Here is a 26,188-nt window from a genome sequence, read left to right as displayed (position 1 = left end):
ATACTCCCACTCCGAAGTTGATGGGGTATACTGTTTTACCCTTGTAGGTGTTGCCATTCGTAGAACTTGTCCCGTTGCACTTTTCTCAGTAATTACTCATCTTTAAATTTTAACACATTCTTCCTTTAGCTATGGCATATGGTTTGAGTCATTTTCGAAAAAAATGACAGCAACTTTTCCATGGACCTTGTTTATTTTCCTTATATCGTGATATAAAGCGGGGGTATCACTGGCTATATAGTGAGCGATGGCTCACAGATTTCATGTTTTTTTTTTTTTTTAGTCTCCTGGTTTTCACCTGTATCATTGCTTCAAGCTCAAGAACTGTCACGTTTCCTAGTAAAAGATATTATGACTCCACTCATCTGAGTGTGGGGTATATTGCAATCACCTTGTCCGTCCTCCCGTTACCCTTTTTTGATAACAGATTTCTTAGCTTCTACCAGAGGGATTGCTTTGATATTTGCAACTTTTCTCATGTTGTCATGTACCGTGCCTCTTCATTTCAGGTTCATCGCTCATCTACTTCTTGTTTACTGATCGACTTTGTAGCGTTGTAGGGTGTTGCAGAATAGAAATTTCCGTAACAGATATCTCAGCTGCTACTGGAGGGAATACTAAGATATTTGGTGTGTTGGTTTCTCATGGTGACTTGAACCGTGTCTCCCCTTTTCAGGTTCATCACTTATCTACTTCCTGTTTACCGAATTACTTTGCAGATTTTTAGGGTGCTGCACAATTATTATTATTATTTTTTTGTAGCAGTTTTTTAATACATTTTGTAGGGAGCTTTTTTAGTAAGATTAATAGGTGACTACGTAAAAGTCAATATTTCTTTGTATATATTTTGTAGGGACCTATGCAATAAGAATAATCGGTAACCATGTAAAAATCAATCTTTCTTTGTATATATGTTGTATGGAACTATTGGAGTAAGAGTAATCCATGACAATGTAGAACTTACTACTTCCTTGTATATATTTGGAATGGAGCTGTGCAGTAAGAGTAATCAATCAATCTTTCTTTGTATATATGTTGTAAGGAAATATTGGAGTAAAACAAATCGGTGACTATGTAAAGGTCGATCCCTTGTATACATTTTGTAGGGAACTATGCAGTACGAGTGACTGGTAATAATGTTAAAATCAACAGATGTAACATAAAGAACACAGATGGAGGGATTTATATAAATGGTAACTATATACAAAAATGTACACAGGAAAAAAAACATGAAAAACATTTATTTCTCATATGTTAAGTAACGCCTTGAAAAACATATGACAAACAATTTTTTATGATTGACAAATTAATGTATGAAATATAATCAAATGAAAATCATATGGTTATTTTATGTGTCTTCCATTGGACTTAATGTATGAAAAAAAGTATAAATTTCACACATTTTGTCCAGAATACTACTTCTAGTTATATTGTCTAATATTTTCTGTCAAATAATGTGAGAAAACAAAATAATGAAACTTAATTTCCTTCAAAAAATAAAATAGCCGAAAGTGGAGGCTTTTTGTAGAGCAATCGTTACAATATTTGATTCCTTACCTTTGCTATGCTTATTGTAACGTGTTTGCCTCAATCCATTAGGTGGAGACCGTGCAACATTGACGCCCTCTGGGAATGAGATATCAGATAGTATGATAGGTAAATTCGGACGTTCAGCGTATGTTGGAAGCTATGGTGTAATAATTGAAGGAGTGGGTTGTCATTACCACCATAATATAATGTACAAAGGTTCCTATACTGGTATTAGATGGACGGTACGTTTATATATAAATTCTTCTTCAGTCTCGAGGGGATTACAAGATTTTTTCACTCGAGATAGCTAAATCTAAAATTTAAGTATCGACAGTGGAGAAATCTTGTAATCCCTGAGAGCATTGGAGGAAAGTCTGTTTCTCCCATGAAATCTATAGAAAACTCTCACCGACAGTTAAACACCGCCCGGTGGTTTAAAAGTCTAAAAAAAATACAATTACAAAAATGTTTTAAAATATCCACCATTTTCATTCTCACTTTATCTTAGCACTATTGTTTCTTGCAATAATCGCTTATTGATGTGTTAAATGTATTTTAGTCTGAACGGGAAAGGGTTCAATAAAAAGGGGGTTCCAGGTAAGTTTTATCCAAAAATATGCACCAAATTCATTTCATTCCTCTTGTTGTTATGGTTTTCTGGTGTATGTCAGAAGCATTTCGACATTCTTATCTGATATTCTGCAGGGTAACGACCATATAATTGAGTACAGTCATTTCTCAGATATGTGCAGCCAAGCTAGTGATTGTGGAGCTCTGATGTCTGGACGGAGCTTTGATTGGGTAAATAGTTAATATATTTCTTCAATTAATTTGGCTAACATCCTCCATCACAAAAACATTACCAACAAAATTTCCCTATATTTCAAAGACAAATCCATACCAATTATTTCATATTCCTATACTTCACCCATTGCATCTAAAATTTTCAATTATAAAAGGCTATTGCAGTACCTCGAGATTGAGGACTTCAAGGCTAAACCACCTGACTGTTCTTGCAAAAACTCTGCATTCAAATATGGTCCTTCCGGTCACGTCGTTACGGGAGATTTGTCCATCATCGAAAACGAATCTCTGCGTAATATCCTTTCTAAATGTCCCAAGTACCGTGAACTGCGCTCCATAAATTGGAATTATAACTTTAAAGTTCTTATGGATGCCGTGGAGGACTTCGCAAGAAAATGGATAAAACGAGAACAAGAAGACATTGATTCTCTGTCACAGTGGTTAAAGGCCGTGAGGTCCTTAATTTTGAAACGAATGAAAGTTTTACGTAGGTCAATGAGTGCCAAGGCTACATCAGTTTTCAAGGGCCCTGATGTAGAAAAAACAATGTCTACTATACTTGACAAATATGTTGTCGTATCAGCAGACAAAGCCCAAAACAACATTGTTTATGTCTGCAAAACGTTTTACAGCCAATGTTTATTATCAGAGGTAGACGTAGGAAATAATAACAGTGATAATACCTATACTGCTACCACACTGTCCAAAGAAGAAATTGTGGAAAACCATAAATCTGTGCTATCCTCTTTTGGTCTCTCTACCAAGGATGATGATTGTGATTTACTGTCTATGTACTGGATTCCTAAACTCCACAAGAATCATACAAACAACGTTACATGGCTGGATCTGCAAAATGTACCACCAAACCTCTTTCAAGATTTTTAACTTCTATACTCACAGCTGTCAAAGAGGGTTTGCAGTGCTAACACAACACTTGTTACTCCCGTAGTGATATTAATTCAATGTGGATCCTGAAAAGATCGAAAGATCTTTTGGAGACAATCAGTTCAAGACTATTATCAGAATATAATAGCATTAAATCTATGATTTTTTAACACTGTATACTTCTATTCCACATACTCAGTTAAATCCCGACTTAAAACATTATACATCGTTGTTTTTCCTTGTTTTTTTTTTTCAAAAAAGATGGTACACCTAGATACAGATATATAGTTCTTAGTAGAGATTCCTCATACTATGTAAGAAATAATTCCAAATCATCTTCCAACATTTTTCAACAAACGGTCTGCATTCCATTGGGAACAACTTGTGCTCCTCTACTTGCTGAACTATTCACTCTTATGAGGCTGACTTTATAGCTGATCATATCCGAAGAATACCGTTTAGCTAGATCCTTTAATCTCAGTTTCCGCTATATAGATGACGTATTATCTTTAAACAATCCTATTTTGGGGATTTGATACATTGCATCTAACCCCAAAGAGATAATGGGCACTACAGCCACTATAAAGTCAGCCTCATATCTGACCTACACTTAGAAGTCGATGGTAAAAGAAAACTATTGGCCAAACTTTACGACAAACGTGATGACTTTTCATTCAAAATTGTCAACTTTCCTTTCATCTGTGGCAACATCCCTTCAGCACCTACCTATGGAGTGTTCATATCACAACTCATACGTTATGCCAGAGCTTGCCGAGACTACGCAGACTTCTTGTATCGCGCTAGAATTCTAACAAATAGGCATTTGGAGCAGGGTTATGTTGCTACAAGATTGAAGTCATCACTAAAAAAGTTTTATGGTCGTCATCATGAACTCGTGGATCGTTACGGTGTATCCATCTGCGCCATGAAAACTGATTTGTTCAATGTGTCATAGTTTTCCTTTCCTCGTTCGTCTACCCCGGACTTGACTTTTTATGAGCAACTCGGCGAGTGTTTCTAGAAAAAACAGAGGACGCTTACCCTACCGTTGCACCTGGTCCATGCTCCCAGTTTTTTAGTGGAGTCCGAGTTGTTCATTTGCTTTTGTTATTTTGTATGTATGATTTTAGTTACTATTTCTGCTGGTATATGTATATCTTAATTTTTTGGTTTTTTTCTCTTTTAGAGAGGTGTCAAAATTCGATACAACCACATACTGAATACCAAACGTCGTACTCCAGGCGCTGATTGTCGCGGTGTTATGTTGGATGACCAACTCTCAGGTGTCGAGATTTCTAACAACGTTTTCTATCAAGTTAGTAGGAAACTTTTAACTTAATCATACACGTAGTTGTTATTTTTTTCTACTCAACTTTTTTTATTACTCTAGACTTGCATATTTGGTCCTTCTTTTCTGCTTATTTTTCTTTCGTTGACCCCATATACACTGCAAATAGGATTTCCTTTCCCGGTTTTGTATATTTCACAATTCTTACATTTTGCTAAAACTTTGACCATTCTGTCAAGGTTCTGGATAAAACTCAGTGGCTTATACAGATTAACCAATTTTGGCAGAATTAAGTTTCTTTTGGACTCCGATGAACTAGTTGATCACAAAAGAGTTTCATTTCCAAATATTACCAGTTAATATTTGTCAGATTCTTTTTCCTCCTCCTCCTACATAGAGAGGCACGGTGGGAATCTGACAAGAAACAGGGACTTGTAATCCCTGAGGAACACATGTGTAAATCTCTGGTTTGAAGCGGAACTACGGATGAGATCAGTTCTAACCCCTCACAAAACTGTCCTAGAACTGTCAGAAAAACAGTTCTATGACAGATTTAGAACAGTTCTCGGACAGTTCTAAAGCCAGTACTTCTGACATTCGAGCAGAGCAGGCTCTACCACTAGAACTGTCTCGTAGAGTCGGCTCTGTTAGAACTGTCAAGAACTGGATCTAGTAGCAGATCTGTTCTCGTAGAGCCGGTTCTGCAGGCAGAGCTGTCAGAAGAGCTGGCTCTAGAACTGTTTCGTGACTCTTTTAGAACCGACTCTTATGACAGTTCCAGTGAGAGATTAGAACTGATCCCATCTGTACTCGTTTCTGAGTAACTGGGTTTTCTGTTGTGTTATTCGTGAATACAATATTCGTCTGTTAGTTCTGTTATTTTTAAAAGGGGTCTTCCGACCATTACATGTAGATAGAGGTCAAAATTTATCATTTTGAACAAGATTCACGATTATGTATATTTAGAAAGATAATGTAGGCAATTGATGGCGATGCATTATTCGTCAAATAAATTGTATATGCGGCTGTCCTTCAATAGTATACATGTACCACTGTCTGTCCGTCCGTTCTCATGTGGATGTATTGCATTGTAAGTACACTCTGTTAGAATAAGGCAGAGGGTGAAACATTTTATGAAAAAGCCTGTCATCTTGAGTGTAGTTTTTAAAGCTATTTGCACCATCAGAATCAAGGAAAAAAAACAAGTTTTTCATATTATATTGTCAGATCTGTGAGTTTTGACATGCGTGTTTCTGATTTTTCTGATTGCCTGATTCTTACAAATACTTAATGTCAATGTCATTTTTAATCATTTTTTATATTAATATGATTCTCTTGGTAGAAACTCCCATTTGATTTTTTTTTTATCTTACCGAACTTTGACCCACGAAGAGGGCTGTCGTAAGCTCTAGGCCAGCTGTTTGTTATATTTTTATAAAAATACAACAAATAAAAGTTTTCGGTCCTTATTTTGACAGAATGATGTTCATTGTAACATAGGAGGCGGAAGAGACAACATTATCAAACAAAACGTCATGTCTCAGGCATACCTTTACTCAATAGACATGGACAACAGAGGAATTAAGGGAGGCAGTCACACCCAATGGATGATCAATAACATGAAAGTAAGTAATGGTAGTTTTGTTGTTGGTTATTTTTATTTTGTTTTGTTTTTGTTTATTTTATTTTATTTTATTTTATTTTTTATTTTATTTTATTTTTTTTTTTTTTTTTTTTTTTGGGGGGGGGGGGGGGGCGGGGGTTGAAGTAGGATTGTAACAACTTCTTCAAAATTGTTAAGATAATGCAGTTCGTTTTCACACGCCAATATTTTTGCACCAGATACAGGTAAAAGAAAACAAGCCAATGTTTTTGCACTAGATACAGGTAATATTGATTTTTTTTTATTTTGTTTTGTTTTGTTTTGATTGTTTGTTTTGTTTTTTTTTCATGTAATTTGAAAATCACATGAAAATTGTTTGTAAAACATATGTTTTTTTCATGTGTTTTTCATGAAAAACAAGTAAATAAAAGTCATAGTGTAATTACATATCTTCCATGGGACTTAAGGTGTGATAAAGTATGATTTTCATGTAATTTTGAAAAAACAATGTCTTAAAACATGTATTTTTATATAGATCTTAAACATATGTTCCTTTATGTTTACAGAGTAATCAAGGGGACCAAGATTCAAGCATATGATAATAAAAACATGTGCATTTTTGTAGGCAAACAAGTTGCTTTTGATGATACAAAATGTACAATAAACCATCCAAATGTGCAAATGAAATAGAAATAAGTTCAATGGTAAAAGTAAAACAAAATACAAATGACAGTCTGGGCTTTTTTTTATAATTTATCTTAAAACATTACATTCTTAAAACTTCACTATCACAATCACAATTTAATTCAAAAGGTTTATTTTCATTACAGTTAAATGCTTTTATACCCGACCACACGTAGTGGCGAGGTATTCTGTGATACCCTAAAATATTTTGCGGTTGCGTGTACGTCCGTCTGTTCCCCGCTGTTTCCAGATGATAAATTGAGAAAGGAACAATTAGTTGTTTTTGAAACTATGCAAAGTTGTAAAATAGTATGAACTATAGGTTAAGATTAATTTTTAGAAAAGTCCAAAAAATACTTTTTGAGTTATGCTATTTTTACCCTTTACCATCCGTATCTTTACCATCTGTATTTACAGATACATGTAATTCTAAAATTATGTATTTAGTTATGCCATTTTTCATCACTTTTTTTTACTGATTCATGTCTCTAGATAATAACTGGAGAATGGGTGAAAGAACTGCTTTCAAACTTTGCACACTTGTACATATAGTACTATACAGATTGATTTTAATTTTCAGCTAATTCCTTAAAAGTCCTACACACACACACACACACACACACACACACATATATATATCAATTTGATCCGATGGAGCAGTGTAGTGAATTGAGTCGTCACATTCTAAGACGTTTATATATATATATCATCGCAATTTGACAGTTCTAACATCGTTGGGAAATTTTCAGACCTTTCTATACGTTTACTTAATCTTCCCTGTATCAATTTGATCCGATAGAAAAGTGTTGCGAATAGAGTCGTCACATTCGTGGACGTTTGTATAATATTGATTTGTTGTGACATGCATCATTAATTTGATCCTCTATCCTACATAATAACACCTAAATGAAATGTCCCGTACTACCATACATCGTGTACTAAGTCACAGCTCTAGATTATTCCTACGAGGAGGATATTTTATAGCTTAACTGGCCGAGTGGTCTAGGGCGCTGGACTTTGTGCAGGCGGTGTTGCCATAGATGTCACAGCGGTACGAGTTCTACGAGTTCGAGTCCCGCGGAGAGAACGACCAAAAATTTGCATCGCAAATTTGACAGTTCTAACAGCGTTGGGAATTTTTCAGAGATATATATATATATATATATATACTAAAATCAAACAGGATTCATAAATATCAAAAACCCGCCAAATTCAGATTTATTTCTTATACATACAGAAACAGTTACAGACCACTAAAACCAGTATTGGCTTGTCATTCGATCGGTTCTTGCACTTATAAGAAAAATATATTTAGAGTTGTCGTTCTTGATATTATATAAGTGAAATATATTGGTTGTATTAGCAGTTATTGTGTTATTTCATAATTTTGTATATCGCTATTTTTTTCTGAACCCGGTTGCTTCAGTAGGTTTTTTATAGTTTTTTTCTTCATAGGTTGATGAGTATTAGTGCATATGATTGTTTAATTTTCAGCGACTTCCATACACAAGTATTGACTGGAATGCTAAATACCCAGAGCTTGTCTCATTGACTGACGGAACTAGTTATCCCAGTCAACCAGAAGGTAAGAACTTGTAAGGCAAGTCAACTAGAAGGTAAGCATAAGATGAGCCAATCAGAAGGTAGCACAAGGCGAGTCAACCAGAAGGTAAGCACAAGGCGAGTCAACCAGGAGTTAAGCACAAGCCCAACCAACCATAAGGTAAGCACAAGGCGAGCCGAACTAACCAGAGGGTAAGCACTTGTAAGGCAAGCCAGCCAGAAAGTAAGCAGCCAATCAGCAGGTAAGCACAAGGCGAGCAAACGAGAAGGTAAGCACAAGACAAGACAACCAGAAGATTAGCACAAGGCAAGACAACCTGAAGGTATGCAAAAGGCGAGAAAACCAGAAGGCTAGCACAAGCCCAGCCAATCAGAATGTAAGCACAGGGAAAGTCAACCAGAATGTAAGCCCAAGGGAGCAAATCAGAAGGTAAGCACAAGCCTAGCCAATCAGAATGTAAGCACAGGGAAAGTCAACCAGAATCTAAGCCCAAGGGAGCAAATCAGAAGGTAAGCACAAGCCTAGCCAACCAAGGCGAACCAACCAGAAGGTAAGCACTAGACGAGACAACCAGGAGGTAAGCACAAGGCAAGCACAATTTACTCAAAGCGAGCCTACGAGAATAAACCTTAAGGCGAGCCTAACAATAGGTAAGCACAAGGTGAGCCTCCAGAAGGTAAGCATAGGCTGATCTCGAGCTATTAAATAAAAGTTTACCTATGAATCATGGAGAGGGTTGCGACTGAGAATCATGCAGAGGGTGGGGACAAGTCCATATTTTTTGAAAACATACCGGTATGTATATATATACAGATTACATATAGACTCTCCTTCAGATTACAAGTTTTCTACTGTCGATTGTTAAATTTTGGATTTAACCTACTCACTGAAGCCGAAATCTTGTATTTAACTATCTCAGGTGGAGAAACTATGTAATCCCCGAGAGCATTGGAGAACATGAGGATCCCAGGAGCCTGAATCGCTTACCTAGTTAAATTCTGCCTGTCTAGCTAGGCAATAAATTTAACATGAAGTTGACCAACAAATTTGACAAAGAAGACTTTGGTAGGGTTTATCATAAGGATCATTTCAGCAATTGAAAGTTTCTATCTGTCAATAGATAGATCTCATTATGCTGAACACTTTTACCTATGTCAGAATTTGGCTAAACCTCGCGATTTTGGAGATATATGCGAAAAACTACTGTCTGACCCCTATGTTCTATTTTAGTAACGGCTGTCATGTTTTTCGACGGATCAAATATCCCCACATCAGTTCTATGCAGGATACCCTTAGGAACATTCATACCCAGTTTGGTTCCAATTGGTCAAGTAGTATCAGAGGGGAAGAATTTTGAAAAATTGTTAATGACGACGACGGACGCCTAGTGATTTCAATAGCTTGCATGGCCTTTGGCAAGGTGAGCTAATAGTCTGTTTCTCCTAGGAAATCTGTAGAAAACTCGGAAATGTGAAATATCAGGAAAGATCTCGCACCCGATGGTTAAAAAGTCGCCTGTATTTTTAATCACCGGCTTAGCATTGGAGAAATTATAATGAACTTTTATATTTTTCGTAACTCATAATTTGTCTGGAAGAGTCACTGTAGAGAGTCTAGCAATTTATTAAAAAGCCAATATGGTGAAACGCAACGAATGCACCAGTGTATAATCTAAATACAAAATAGTAAGTACTTTCTGGTATCAAGTAAAATGTCATAAACTGTTGTACATGGGGCTTGTTCTCACTATCAAATATACAGTCCGACTAGTATATATAACAGCTTACTTCCTATTGTCACCATTTCCCCTTCTACATAGACAATTCCTGATTCCACCAAAGAATCCTCATTGCATTTTTCTTTACATCATTATACAGGTCTTATCAACTTAAATTTTATACATATTTATTTTTCTATTTTTCAAGATTTTAATTGTAATAGTTAATTATATTCGATATATATTTTTTCATAAATTTATTAATCGCCTTCTCCTTTCTCCCCATTTATAATTCGCCGTCCCCGTATATCATAGAACGTGAAGGTTACCCCGTACAAGTGCTGTATATCCTTCTGCGTGACTTTACATAGGTCTGTGGAGTTTCTGATCGGATATTTGTAGACGATTTGTTTTTCCGACGCAATCGGTGGTTTCGCTTTTATTCTTTGACATTAAAGACGCTCTTCCATGGAAACGCAAGTCACTTGATCGCAATCCTGTTTCCCGATTGGTCAAATACTGATAACTAAATAACGTTCGAAAAAAAAACTGTTTCAAAAATTGAAATTGCGTGCCACGTGTTATTTCCTTAATGAAATGGCCCCGTGCAGGTCCGGGTGTTAAAAGAATAGGCCTGCAGCATCGCTAAGCTTGTCGTAAGAGGCGACTAAATAGTGCTCAGAAACCTAGCCGAGGGCTAGGCGCTCTGCCCACAGAGCAACTGGGATGTGTGCCCCAGGTTGTGGAATTGGGTACCACTGGCGTGTTACATGCTGGGGTTGTCAGGCTATAATACGGAAAACCTGACCGCAAACCGTAGTGGTGCACCGTGTTGGGAAAGATGCCACGTTCCGCGCACGTTAAATAACCCTGCTGTGGTATTCGATAGGATTAGGAGCACAGGAGGCCACAGGAGGCTAAATTGCCCGATCTTACCCATCCCTCCCTTTTTCTTGTGGCAATCAAAATTTGTCGGCTCAATTGTCCTTGTGCCCCATCCATTTTTCATTTCATCATCATTTCATGTTCATTTTATCATCCCTTCATGTTCATCGCCTGAATATAGCTGAAATATTGCTGCTCGGGCGTTAAACCCCAACAATCAATCAATCTTAATGAAATGTAGAAAAGAACAAATTTTACTAAGTCGGCCATCTTTCTTTTAAAGATAATACTAGTTATTATTTAGTTTACACAAAAGTATTTTACATGATTTTCATGTATATTTTACTTTAAATCAATTCTAGTCTGATTTCTATCTTTTGATTTTATTTTAAGTCGCGGACTATGGAACAGACATCGCGATCGTTGAACACAAAATGACTATCTACGAAGTGTACAAATCGAAATAATTGTACATTTTTTGCGTCTTTTAATCAACTATTGTAGGTTTTGATGTAGCAATCTTTTTCGTTTCCTCTAATTACAAATAAATGTCTACATGTGGTTTGAAATGAATTGTTTGTAGTTAACGATACAGAATCACGATTTTTATAGAAGAACCACAGTCGTTCGAATTACAATGGTGAACTTGTATTGTGAATGTAAAAATGAGACAATAGCTTTCGAAGAAAAAAGTATTTGAATTTAAATAATTATTGTATACAGTTACTATATAATAATCAACGCTTTTTAGTGAAGAGGATAGGAAAATACCGAACTTTGTACGGGAAGCTCAAATAAGACAGTCAGTGCTTTCCAAGTCATGACTTTATATTTCGCATTAAATTCCATTTTTTGGGATTTGATCGTCCTCTATAAGTTCTAATAATTGAATATTCATTTAATATGTAATAAATTACAAAGAATTTCACAAATTGACCCGAGCTTCATCTTCCTCTGGTAATGTTTTACAAATGTGTCACTTTCTTGTCCATATATAATGGCATGATTAGTCCCAGACCGTTTAAAATACCCTGACCAAATGTTGCACGCAGATGTCTTCAATAGACCCAGTTTACTTTTGGAGTGTTCTGTAGTTTTTTTGCTATAATAATGATAATTAACATATACGTTAGCAATGTGACTATTATATCATTCTCTTTTTTTTTAATTGGAAACATATGATAATCACACGATTGTGTGAAGAACGTCTGATTTTCTTTATGATAATCATTCGATAATATATTCAAACTGAAACATATTGCTATACGATTCTTAAGAGTGGTACTTTTTACTATGTGGTTTACATCAGATCATTAATCTACAATGTACTGGCTTTTCTATCATGGAGTTTAATTCGATACTTTGTTAAGTGTCAATTACAGAAAACATTGGTTTTGTTTGTTGTTTGTTTGTTTGTTTGTTTTTGTTTTGTTTTGATTTTTTGTTTTGTTTTGTATTGATTTGTTTTTGTTTTTGCTTTTTGTTTTTTGTTTTTGTTTACTACTGTACCTTTGAAATTGTCGTCTGCTCATTTGTACGTATTTTTTGTGGGGAAAATAATGAAGAATTCAACCTTCCAAATCGTACTTCTCGTTTCCCAACAAGGATTGTTAAATTTTAGAGATAATTACATTAAATTTAGACAAAAATAGTGCTTTATAACTTACCCCTATGTCAGTGCCGGATGCATAAGGGGTCCGGGGGTTAGACCTCCCCCTTTTTGTTCGTAAAATGTATGCAAAATATTGCTAAAGTGAGCAACTTTTTAAATTTTTCCTTGATCGACACCCCACTTTGACATTTAGATTCGATCGCCTCCGATAGAGTAATAAAGGGAGCCAAGATACTAGCGGAAATCAAAAGAATATAATCCGGGTACAAAGACAGGACGGGAAAAATAGACACACATAACAAAGATAATAAAATAACCAAAATAACACGTACAAAGCAATAAAGGCAAAAGAGCAACTCGGACTCCACTATATGTTTATGGTACTGTATAGCAATTGAAATGACACCGAATCTTTAGAGAAACGGGAACTGTGTTGTACGGTACGACTTAAACTTGTCTTGCTTGCAAATTGTACCCCAATTTAACAAGTGAGTGGTATATTGGAATCACATTGTCCGTCATTCCGTCCGTCTGTCCGAAGTTTATCGTAATTGTCTTGGCTCACAATAGATGGATTGATTATGTAATTGGTGATTGGCTTCATATAGATGGAGCATATATTGTAAGCAATTTTGGTTGCTTCTCGATATCAACTTCAGGTACGGGTGAAGGTATGGCTAGAACGAAAACGCGTGCAACTTAACAGCATGTTTTGTATTATCTTTACATAGGTAACGTCATTACGGAGAATATATTTCAATCTGACGCACAACACATTACTAAAAACTATGGGTCGAATTGGTTCAACATTACAGACAATTTCTATGTAAGTACACGTGTGCTAATAATTATTTACAAAAATACAACGGTAGTATTAAGTAGGGGTTGGGGAGGTAGGGGCCATGGGCCTTTTGCCCCATCTGACACAAAATGGCCCTTGCTCCTAGAGGAAATTAATATGATTTGTTTACAAATGGCCCTTAACATTTTGAGAATATTTGAAAAAAAAAACTAAAAATGGCCCCTTCCAAGGGAGCGATTGGCGATACAGTTCAAAATTGTGGTGGCTTCATTTTAATGTAAAAAGCATCTCGGTGAATTGAGAAAACCAATTTTGACGGAATAACAGCTATTTTGACAAGAACCGCTACACAAACATTCTCGTGTTATTTAAAAGAAAACTTAACACCATTTGTTTCTATGGAAATGTATTCCTGAAATACGTCCTATACTTACTACACACTGCAAATACTATAAAAGTTAAATAAAGCTTGACAGGGCACTGCAAAATAAAAATTCGTCATTCGTTTTACTTGTGTTACCATTCAAAAACAAAACAAAAGAGTTTTCACCATGCGATTCATCCTCCCAAGTCAAGGTGTTTGGTCTTAGACTACCTTTTTAACTAACTATACATAAATTTGAACAGTTCACTGTTTCTTCGGTTTTCGTTGGTTCTTCGTTGACAGCCCATGACAGACAGGTGCACGTAACCGTGTCTGTCATGGGTAAACTAGCCAATCGCAACACACTTATTAAAGGTAATCCAGTATTAAGTTCAGAGGGTCAATGAATAAATTTATGCCGTCCGTGTGAGACTCATAAGAGTAGGCAAGGACGTTAACCCTCCCCCACCCCTTAGTAAAAAAATACATTTACCGTCTGTGCGAGGCTTTTAAGTGTAGTCCAGGACGTTAAAAACCTCAGTAGAATAAATTTATCCAACTTTTTGCACGCAGGTCCACATCTGTATGACCATGTATCTTAATTTATTTAAATTATACAAAAGCTTAAGAGTTAATTACTATATAATAACGGAATTCCGGGGTGATTACTGGCTAAAAACCACTAATTCCACTTCCCATAGGCTTCTATGCTAATTTCACAATATTCAATGGCTTCTCTGGACTTTACCTTAACTTTAACCTGCAGATGACTATATATCAGCATGATTCTACATATGTCAGCTCACAATCCTCAGAATGGCATGTGGGGTTAGCAGACTTGCAGTGCAGTACTGGTCACCGGAAGTGAAGGGTCTATAAATAGCATGGGAAATCCCAGTGTTTTCACAAGATAGGGGTATATTTAAAAATCATTATGGAGATTAGGCTTCACATCACAAGAAGCAAAATGCACCTATAAAATGTACAGAAATGTTTTTCCTTTCAGAAACTGTTTAAATTTTTTAAATAAGATGAGAACTTTTTTCACAGCACTATGAGGAACAGGGGTAATTTCTGCGTAGGACTATTTTTGCGTACGTTCCAAATGCTCATTGGTTGAATTGGTGGTCTGTAACCTAAAGAGTCACTTTTTGTCTTAGAAAAAATAAATAACTATACAGGTATCTTCCTACACACATACTGAATGCATTTGCAAAGTTTCAGTGAAATGTGACAAGCACTTTTTTAAATATTTGATTTTTAAATATAGGGTAACCAAGTTGTGTGAGCAAAAAAGTGAAACTATTCTACCATACTGAAATGCATTAAATATTTGCAAAGAACTTTTTCTGACTTTTCAAATAAAAAATATCAATCACAACTTGTTTTTTAACAATATTAATGAAGAAATAGTTTTAAAAGTAATCATTTTCTGAGAAATTGGTCTATTTTAAAAAAAATATTTCTGACATGCCTCCCCCTTTTTCTTGATCACATGTCAAAAATCCTAAATCTTTAAATTTTCACAAAAGGTGATATATTTGGCTTTAAATTTGTAAATACAGTGTTTTCACATTAAAACATGTCCAGTAAAGGGCACCTAAAGCAAAAAAAGTGCTCAATAATGGATTTTCCATGTTGCCATAGGGGAATGCTTATATGGCCTTAACCGCAGTAATGAAAGTGAGTTTTTCCTCATTTCTAACCTAATTTTTGCTCAAATCTACACAAAACTTGATTTCAAGTGCTTATTACTACCATATTTAGGTAAATATAGCCCTCAAAGTTTAATATTTGATATTTGTACTAAATTTTCTACACTTTTTACAAGATAGGACATAAAAATCAGCCAAAAAGACCAATTTTTCATAATTTGGACCTATAACTTAAAAAAATGCATATTTTGAAGGATTTTTGTAGTGTATTCCTCTCATGGCAAAGTTAACAAGATCTTCAAGTAGTTTAAAGCTATTTCAAGAAACTTTTCATTTTGCCATGGCTTCAGCTTAAGGCTAAAAACCACTAATTCCACTTCCCATAGGCTTCTATGCTAATTTCACAATATTCAATGGCTTCTCTGGACTTTACCTTAACTTTAACCTGCAGATGACTATATATCAGCATGATTCTACATATGTCAGCTCACAATCCTCAGAATGGCATGTGGGGTTAGCAGACTTGCAGTGCAGTACTGGTCACCGGAAGTGAAGGGTCTATAAATAGCATGGGAAATCCCAGTGTTTTCACAAGATAGGGGTATATTTAAAAATCATTATGGAGATTAGGCTTCACATCACAAGAAGCAAAATGCACCTATAAAATGTACAGAAATGTTTTTCCTTTCAGAAACTGTTTAAATTTTTTAAATAAGATGAGAACTTTTTTCACAGCACTATAAGGAACAGGGGTAATTTCTGCGTAGGACTATTTTTGCGTACGTTCCAAATGCTCATTGGTTGAATTGGTGGTCTGTAACCTACTGTTCAGCGCACGTGCTTAATTGGACCCCAGTAATACGACACATGTTTTATGCAAGTTACTCATTGACATCTGTTTTAATTGTAATACCACAGATTTTGGCTTTTAAACGGAAGAAATACGTTTTACAATCGTCATCTACTGAAGATTTGGGATTTTTTCCACTCATGTGAGAAGTTCCTCGTCTTTTCACCTATTTCATGTATTCTTTTTCGTTTCTTAAGCTCTGCTTCTTCAGTTGGTTAAATACATAATAATCAGCATTGAAACGTTCTGATTATCCACCTGTCTGATTTTATTGCGACACAGTCGGTACAGTTTCGCTTTTTACCCTTTGACTTTAAAGACGCTCTTCCGTGGCAACGCAAGTCACCTGATCGCAACTCTGTTTCCTGAATGGCTAAATACTGATAACTTAGTGGGGTTTGAAAAAAAAACTATCAAAAATTGCGTGCCAGGTGTTATATTTCCTGAATGAAATGTAGAAAATTTTTAAGTAAAAACAAGAAAAAAATACTGTGTCGCCTATCCTTTTTAAAGATAGTACTTGTTTTTCAATATTATGTATTTAAGTTCTACTTTGTGTAAGAATCAATTAACCAAATTCATAATTACCCAACTTGTAACTCTGACCTAATCCAATCAGTTTATTGTAGAACATACCAATATTCAAATTATTTTCTACCTTCCACTATTCGATTATGGAACACATTACCAAATGATATCAAGACCTCGCCATCAGTAAAAGTTTTCAAAACTCATCTCCAAAATGAGGTAGTCAAAAAACCAATACATTGCTATTGCGGATCATGCATAGGTCAAATCCTACATGTCAGACTTCGTCTTCAGTGTAGCGAGCTAAATAAAGATCTATTCGACAAAGACATTATTCCATCCCCATTATGCCAATGCGGCGAAATAGAATCTGCGAACCACTTCTTACTCTTGTGTCCATTATATCAATCGCTTAGGAGACAACATATCTCAGCACTTCAACTTCCTGATCAACTGACTTCAAATATTCTCCTATTTGGATCAGATGAGATGTCTGATGAGTATAATGTTGAAATGTTTACCAAGGTTCAAAACTTTTTGCTACAGAGCAAACGCTTCACATCAGCAACCTAAGTTACACAGTTACTAGTTTGAATAATTTTAAGAATTCCTTACGTTCAGAGTAAATACATAGGGCATTAAATATCAACCTCTTCACTTTGCACCAAACTCACCAAATGCACGTTATAAGCACTTCAGCACTACTTCCTTGAGCTATGCTGTATGATATTATTATGCATGATTTCAGGAGACGGATTGATATAAGACTTTTAATTCTTGTTTCTGAATCCTGTGATTAATTTGCTATTGTTCGATTCATTCTATTGTTTTGGTTTCATGTTAAAATGTGCAAATTAGTTAATGAATATGTTTAAACTAAGAATCAATGGATGGCACATCATAATTCTCAATTTGGTCTTTTTTTTGTCACAAATATATTCAAAACATCTAGAAATCAAAAGAAAATCCTGAATCATCTGTGACGTAGATATTTTTTTTGACTGCTTATATAGGGGAAAGTGCAGGAACCAATTTTCAATAGTTCATTTTAACTAATTTGACCTGTCAATATCTTAGGAAGTCAAACTATACGAACGCTTTTGTGATTATTTCTGGGGGTTATGAGATGTGAATACCTTTATAATGCAAAAATTACTCTGCGGTTTTTTTCTTCCTGTGCTACACCTTATATACATACTTAAGTGACTTTAAAAACTACCTAACCAACGTTTTTTAGGTAACCGAAGATTCAAATTTCTACGCACCTGAATATGGAGATTTCACACCAAGATGTCTCCTAGACGAATTTGTAATCGAAACACACTTTAAAACGCCACTTTCAGCAAGTCAAGTAGGACCAAGAGAAACGGTTGGGCCTAAACAACAAAGTAGGTATATTGTGTTCTATTCGTCTTCTATCAATTAAAAAAGACACTCAGTTAAAAAACTACGATTGCTTCCATGTGCATAAGCTATATCAAGGACATTACCAGCTAATATTGAAAATCAGTATGTTTATCTAAAACTGTTCGTTGAAATTTATAGTCATTTGAGTAGAGGTTCGGATAACATGTTTCCTATCAATATCGTAATTATTTTGTTGGTATGTCTTTGGGCTGTTTCTTCAAAAATGTTTTTTGTAGTAGTGTTTTATGAAACTTTGAATCTAACAATCAGTTATAGAAAAAAATTGTATTGATATATTCAAATTGTTTAATAAATAGTAGTATTTTCTATATATGAGACGTCTTTCTGGGTCCACCACTTGGTTGTAAAACATTCTTTATGGCTAGTATTTTATATGGGACGTCTTCGCAATGCTTGTTATTGGTTATTTTATCAGTTAAAAATTGAAGGCAGTCCTATAATAATGCTATTTGAATCCTTCATGTAGTGTTCCTTATGAAAGTATTATTCACATGCATATAGACATTATTGTCGATTGGTGGGTATCACTTACACTGAAGCGTTATAAGATTTTAGAGGTGCACTTAGAATTAAAAATAAATTCCCCTAACCGTTCTTTTTGTCAAACCTAGCATTATATTATATAGGACAAATGGAACTTCTATTTTAAGAAACGAAACTCACGGCTTCTTTCTTAGCATATGGTGTTACAAAAAATGCGAAACGAAACTATTTCGTATCGATTATAGTTTCGTTATGATATTTTTCGTTTCGTTTTTTGGTGTAGAAACCCCAAACTAAAAGTTGACCTCATGAAAAATAAGCTGATTTACCTTCAGATGTTGTTGTACCAAGTCTAGGCTATAAAACCGGAACACCACCAATACCGAAGCCATGTGCAATGAGCCCACCAAGGTCGCCTAAAGGATATACCCATCTACCGGATGGAACCAAACCAAACACACTTTATAACATACCTAGCAGTACAGGTTCGTGTGTAATATCAAGTCTAACATTTTATAGTGAACATCTGTACAAGAACAAGAGATTGGGCGGCAGAAGCTACAAATAGGACGTTTTGTTATATTTCAGTCGTAGTTCGTTTGTTTGTTAGGGTTTAACGTCCGAGCAGCAATATTTCAGTCGTAGTTCGTAAAACTTAAGTACCTTGTTTAATATTTGAACTCAACACAAGCTTTATTACTTAAAATCTGCTGTCTTATTTGTGAGACTTTGAAATCGTACAACAGAGGTTTATATGTTTTAAGCAGTAGCTAAACAACTGAGATCATGATTCATTGTTGCTAACGGTTCAGTTATGGACAGAGTAAATGGTTTACTGCAAGTATTAAGTATTCAAAATGCCACAAAAAAAGAAAAGAAATCAAGCAATCATATACCACAAGAAAAATCGAAATGTCCACAACACGTCTGAATTCACAACCAATGAACTGATTCTGAACATTATGTATAATTATATGTGCTCCCTTCACAGTGGCTTGCCCAACTATCAAATATGTAGTTAAACAAGATATTACCACAAATGGAGGGAAAGGTAAGCATTCCGCTTCAATAAAGTTATTGAATGCTTTATAAAGCCCTAATTTAGAGATTGAAACATCACACCTTTAAAAAGATACAAATGCATTAGTCAAGGTGTATATACATTGTATGATAGCGAGAGCAAGCCCCTGTGCTCCTTTGTTAGTTTTTCTCGCTTACTTGTAGTTTAAAAAAGAGTTGATTCATAAAAGTGTGTCGTACATGTGTGTTGCAAAATTGTTTTGTCAGGCTGCTGGTATGCTATTAAGAAGTGTACAAATGAACCGGATTTAGAACAAAGTAAACGTTCCGATGACAACCAGTTCATTAGAGATACCAATGATGAATCGGCCAAAAGCGAAGAAGCCTGCTTCAACCAGGTTCCAACTATGGTTGCAAGATGTGGCGGGAATTCATACTTTGCGGTGATATTTGCTCCTACAGGTAGATTTGTTTAGTTTTGTCAATTTAATGGAAATGTTGTTCACGTTGCTTGACTGTACATTCTTTCATAAAAAAGTAAATATATTTTTTTTCAATCTAGCATATGAGTAACTTTATATGCTAGCATTGGCAACATAAACTTCTACTAAAAAAAAAATGATTATGAAAACAAATTTTCCTTAAAAACTTAACTCCTCTTACAGGGGCAACAACACTCGGAGGAGACGGTTGTTTCATAGATAGAACAGGATGTCCGAGCCGCAATCTTGGGCCTAGATTATCACGTGACACATGGGCAGAATTACATGTTGATGGTGCAAATAATGAAGGTAACTGCTTAGGAAGAGCACTTCCATTTTGGCGTTGGTGTGGCAGCTATCCAAATTTTCCTGTAACCAGCATATTTGGAGGCACAGGTAAGCTTACCCTCCCGACAAAAATATTGCAAGCTAGTATAGAGGACAAACATAAAGATTTAAAAATTGCATCCCCATTCACCTATCAACAATTACAACTACAAAAAAACAAGAAGCAAGCTCGCTCTAAACATACCACAATTTTTTAAATGTTTATTTCATGGATTCATATAAAGTCGAAGCAAATTTATTTGTAAATTTAAACATGTATAAAGAGTTACCAAGGGAACCAAGATTCGCGCGGATAGAAAATTAAAAGAATATTATCAAAGGATAAAGTTTGTGCATGGAAAACAGGCACACACAACAAAAAAAACATGAAATACTTAATAACCAAAACAAGACGTACAAACACAAAACAAAACTAAATGAGCAAGTTGGACTAGGGCAAAAAAATATAATTTTAAAAGTTTAGTACTCGTGTACTCGGTCATGATACTCGCCAGTACTCGTATAATACTTCAACGTCCAGTGAACAATACTGATTTTAGTTGGGATGCAGTATTTTGTTATTGCCTTTTGCATACAAGTTAAACTCGTCCTAAAGCAAGACATACATCCCAGAGCTAAAATTGAAGACTACAACCCTTGCACAACCTCAAACAATCAAAACTTACCAACAAATCACTCTTTATAATAGCAATTATTACATGTTTGTTTATGTTCAAAATAAGAGTAATGTCAAGAACCATCGTAAAGTTGAAGATAGCAATTTTGATAATTTGTTCTATAATAATTTGTCAGGAAAATATTGGACTTCAAATTACAAATGTACATGTACTAAACAATAATTACACACCCAGTTATAAGTGAATGCATGTTCATTTTAAACCGATCACGATGTAATCTTTACAGCTTCTGGTTAATGAACCACGCGTACAAACACCTTTACAAAAATAATGGTAATTACAATGTATTTGAACGAACTCGTCGCTAGCTTAATTGCGCCTGAGTTTTCTTTTTCAATAACATCGAAAACAAACAAACATCGTTAGAACATTGTTAATTGAATATTTAGTATATTTCACACGGACATTTTGCTAAATTGGAATTTAATTTGGACAAGACAAGGCAACTTTATTGATAACCTCAGACACGAATAGGTGTAAATGATGTTTAAAACTCAAACGAGTATTCGAGCACTTAAATTATACTGGGGAACTTGGCCTTCCGGTTGCTGAATACTCGAGTTAGGACACAATATACTTGATGGAGTCCTCTCCTCGGTATACATATAAATAAAATAAACCACAAGGTACACGGACTAAAACGTACACAAGAATTCTACGTTACAACAAAATAGGTAAGGAGGGGGGTCCAGTCCAGAAATTTCAAAATTGGGACCCGCTGACTTTTCTTATGCGCAACCTTAAAAGGAAGGTGTTCTGCAGTGATTTAGAATTTTTTGTTATATTTCACCAAACTTTTCGGGGTTCAGGGGCTAGGTCCCGCTTTGGATTCATGAAAGTTTCGAAAATGCGATAATGTGTCTTATTACTAAACATGCGCGATCCCTTGATTAATTCAAGTAGTTTCGAAAAGTGAATTCTTAATTTTTCAGACAGCTTGTCTACATATAGTTAATTTGCTTAGGACACTAAAAGTAACAGCAATATTAAATATATTTACCATCCTATTTTAATCTCACGGCTATATCAAAGTATTTGTAAAAGCTAACACCTTTCTTAAAATTATGTTTGTAATTAATTTAAAAGAACTTCGCGGATTTTGAATATGTAGGGATAAGAATTTGTAAATATTTTCACATATTGTGTAGCAAGTTACGAAGTAAGTCAAGAAGCGGTTTTTAGGTCTTTTGAAGAAGTTGGCCCACAGTAGTTGGTAGTCGTAGTTTTTCACTTCAAACAATTTTTGGTTTAAGAGTATAATGATATAATTCGTTTGTTCCCGTAAAGTTCCATTAACGTCCATGGTGGGAGACTTTTTGGTGGAAAATATTAACTTCACAGTAAAAAATGTAAAACAAAAAGTATATTTTAAGGAGGTAGACCTAGGGTAAGGGAAACAACTCTTGAAATCAGTGATATGTTTGTATCATATTCAATTTCACCAAAATCTATCAAGCTTGCATTTGAAACAGACTGGAATCAATCCAAGTTACTTTGATGCTTACATGAAATAGATGTAAAATGCTGAATACAAACGTTCCAATGATTTTTAAGAGTTGTGTCCCTTAGCCTTCGACTACCTAATTAACATATTGCACATCAGGTCTTTACATCCCTGATTACTCACTAAAATATTGGCGAATCGGGTGTTTCAGTGCAACTTTTTTGCATTGGTTAACTTTGGTTTCAGTAGCGACAAAAAATATATCTGTCGTTTGTTTTCTTTTTGTTTTGTTTTTTGTTGTTGTTGTTATTTATTATTTTGTTGTTGTATTTTATTTTGTCTTTATGGGTGTTTAATAACTTTGTGACAGGTAAAAAACGTATCATTGGAGGTGGATGTTACATCAGACCAGAAAAGTGTGCTACGAACTTGACGCTAAGCCCTCTGTTTTACGACGGTGAAGGTGGCGCTAATTATGCTACAGGTATGACTATGGCATGTTTTTTTAACAAAGTTGTTGTTTTAATGTTTTTGAATAAAGCAAAAAGTGGGAAAATCAAGGAATCGTTACAATAGGCTATTGGTATAAACACTTGAGTCGGTTTAATTTAATTTCGATAAATCGCCTGATTAAAAAATGACACATTCAATTTGTATTGAATTAAAATTCAAAACATCCTTCAACTAGTCGTAGATTTCAGACATATGCAGTCATTTGTAGGCAACGATGTTTCGTTAATCAATAATAATGATAATTGAAACAGCAACACGCGTGAAATACTATAGCGTGAAATATCTTTTTACCGCTTGATATTATGTGCACAGGAAGAGGTCTTAAGAACCAGCTACTAGAATATATGTTTCACTGAAAACTTGTCTTGGTGTGTACGTAGAACAGGACAATGCTTGTTCTGTTTGCCAAAAAAAAAAATAGCACAAAAAAAACCAAATCAAAACAAAACAAAAAACAATAAAACAAAAACTATGACAATGGATGTTGCAACACTCTTATAGGTCTGCAGATACACCATGAGCTGACTTTTTTTTATTACTTTTACTTTTTTAGATAGTTCACCCAGAAGTTGTATGAAACGAGCGCAACATTTTTGGGAGCTCTGTGGGAGTGATGACAGTAACAAAGTCACGGCATATTTCAGACCTTTGGGATGGTTTCAAACATTTCCATGATTTGACTTTTTTCTTATTTTATTATTTTAATAAATTTTAATATTGTAGCTGTAGTGTACCGTTGAAGAGAATTATTAAGTCCCCAATACAACATAGAAATGGGCCATACTTCTTCCATGTATTATACCGTCTTAAAAGTAATAGTCCCTTTTTTCAATCGGAACTCCTCAGCTAATTACACAAAAGATAAACATTGGAGGCACTAGGCGGAAGAATCTGTACGAAATTTGACCGATCCGATTCTAAAATTATAGTTTTACTGGTTAAAATTTTTAACATTACTTTGGTATGAGGATTTCCTCGTCGTTCATTGAAGACCAATGGGTGGCCTTGGGCTGACATTTTCATACCGCTGAAGTGTCTCTTTGACATATACAACATACCTATTTTTGTTAAATTTTTTGCCGAGCTTGTCTTTCAGCCCCTATGTTAATATAGAATCAAATATAGTGCCACCCTGATATACCAATTGTTTTTGTTTTGTCCAATGTAGACTGGTTCCCGATCGCAATATTCGGTATGTTACGCATATACAAATATGAGCTAGTAGCTAATACCTAGAACGTAGTCCCGGGAACCAGCATATGTCCAATGTTGTTTACTATAAGTACTCAGTCGGGTAATTCATGACGGATAGCGCTCTCTAACACCGTGCAGCCCATCATTTTACTTGCTTCAAGCCTTAAACACATGACCAATTTTCTAGGCGTTTATTTCGTTCTTATCACGACGAACACGTAACAAAAAGGGAATTACTTAATGGCACAAAAAAAGATAAATTTACCATTCCTTCTCAATATTCGAAAGTCGACTTTCCAAGAACACCACCATTGCAAATACTTTCAACTACAAAAATCGTGGGTATACTTTTATCGATAAATGCCGTGCCAACAACTGATTAAATTGTCTACGTCATTTCCTAAAACTTGAATATATTATTAATGAAGGCTTTTTTCATCAACATTGCTGGTATATTAATGCTCTTAAGGAAACTGTCTTTGCTTACTTTGGTACACTCAGGTTGTAATACTGAACTCCCTTCTATTTGCTATATTTACCAAAAGCCAACCAGTAAATATGTCTTTAATTATACAAAGATGTGAACATTAAGGAATACAATGTATATGTCAATATCTTGAAATTGAAGTAACTCAAAATATATTTATGGTCCCAGTTCCCATGTTATTACAGGTAATCTGAATGTCGTTTAAGACCGCGAGTTGAAAATCATTTCTTCAAAAAGGACCTACATTGTAAGTGTCGCCCTCCATCCACAATCACTCCATTCGTACTGTATAAAATGGACAAAACGTGAGAAAGCAGACAAGAAAGCATTTATTAATTCTTTCTTCAAATCTGTTATGAAAATAGTTGACATCCTAATAAAGCATTTCCAGGAACACTTTACTTCTAATTAACAACATCAAAATCGTATTTCCGTATAGAATAAATAAAGACCCTTCCAAATAACAGTTGGTAGAAAAAATAATAACACCTTCAGATATTTGGACGATATCTTGGCTCTAAACAAAAAATACTTCAATATATTTATATACTAAAAATATATCCCATAGAACTGTCTTTGAATAAAACAAATATTGATAAGAAAGATGTCCGTTTTTTGATCTTATTGATATTGATAAACTTAATACTGAAATTTACGATAAAAGGGACGATTTTTCGTTCCCTATTGTAAAATATCCAATTTAGATGGTTACGTCTCCTTGTAACCATCATTTGGTTTACACATATCACAGTTGGTTCTCGTTGCTCGTATTTGTTTCGGATTTTAACGACGAAAGGAACATTTACATAACTGAGAAATTACTTAAACAAGGCTTTCGATATCAACAGCTCTTGAAAACAATCTCAATTTTTTTCAACCGATACAAGAAACTCACTCTCAAATACAGATTAAAGGATTAGTATGTGCAGGTATCTCTCACCCTTTGTGTTACGATAATATTCTACACAGAGTAATCAAGGGAACTACGGTTATAGCGGTAATCAAAAGAATGTAATCAGGGACAAAGACCAGACATTGAAAACAGACACACACAACAAAGAACATAAAGTAACTAAAATTATACATACAAAGTAACAAAAGCAAATGAGCAACTCGGACTCCACTAAAAACTGGGAGCATGGACCAGGTGCACCGGTAGGGTAAGCGTCCTCTGTTTTTCTATAAACACCCGCCGAGTTGCTCATAAAAAGTCAAATCCGGGGTAGACGAATGAGGAAAGGAAAACTATGACACGTTGAACATATCAGTTTTCATGGCGCAGATGGATACACCGCAACGATCCACGAGTTCATGATGACGGCCATAAAACTTTTGTAGTGA

At 35.0% G+C, this 26,188-nt stretch overlaps 1 protein-coding gene across 1 annotated transcript in view; it reads left to right on the top strand.

The window, feature by feature from the left end:
- LOC148606086 (uncharacterized) overlaps positions 1–23,888 on the top strand; it is a 36,813-nt gene extending 12,925 nt beyond the window's left edge. The window contains exons 11-23 of the mRNA XM_088545581.1: positions 1,107–1,193; positions 1,600–1,772; positions 2,236–2,331; positions 4,406–4,534; positions 5,986–6,132; positions 8,289–8,379; positions 13,304–13,398; positions 18,009–18,159; positions 19,018–19,167; positions 19,970–20,164; positions 20,368–20,580; positions 23,024–23,137; positions 23,720–23,888. Of these exons, the coding sequence (XP_088401707.1) occupies positions 1,107–1,193; positions 1,600–1,772; positions 2,236–2,331; positions 4,406–4,534; positions 5,986–6,132; positions 8,289–8,379; positions 13,304–13,398; positions 18,009–18,159; positions 19,018–19,167; positions 19,970–20,164; positions 20,368–20,580; positions 23,024–23,137; positions 23,720–23,841 (1,763 nt within the window). The 3' untranslated portion in view covers positions 23,842–23,888. The remainder of the gene's footprint in view (positions 1–1,106; positions 1,194–1,599; positions 1,773–2,235; positions 2,332–4,405; positions 4,535–5,985; positions 6,133–8,288; positions 8,380–13,303; positions 13,399–18,008; positions 18,160–19,017; positions 19,168–19,969; positions 20,165–20,367; positions 20,581–23,023; positions 23,138–23,719) is intronic.
- The last annotated feature ends 2,300 nt before the right edge of the window (positions 23,889–26,188 follow it).

Source organism: Perna viridis, chromosome 9 (genome assembly GCF_037379345.1).
Source record: "Perna viridis isolate PV_CMFRI_1.1 ecotype Kerala chromosome 9, ASM3737934v1, whole genome shotgun sequence".
Taxonomy (NCBI): Eukaryota; Metazoa; Mollusca; class Bivalvia; order Mytilida; family Mytilidae; genus Perna; species Perna viridis.
The sequence above is the reverse complement of the archived record's forward strand: the minus strand, read 5'-3'. Positions and strand labels throughout refer to the sequence as shown.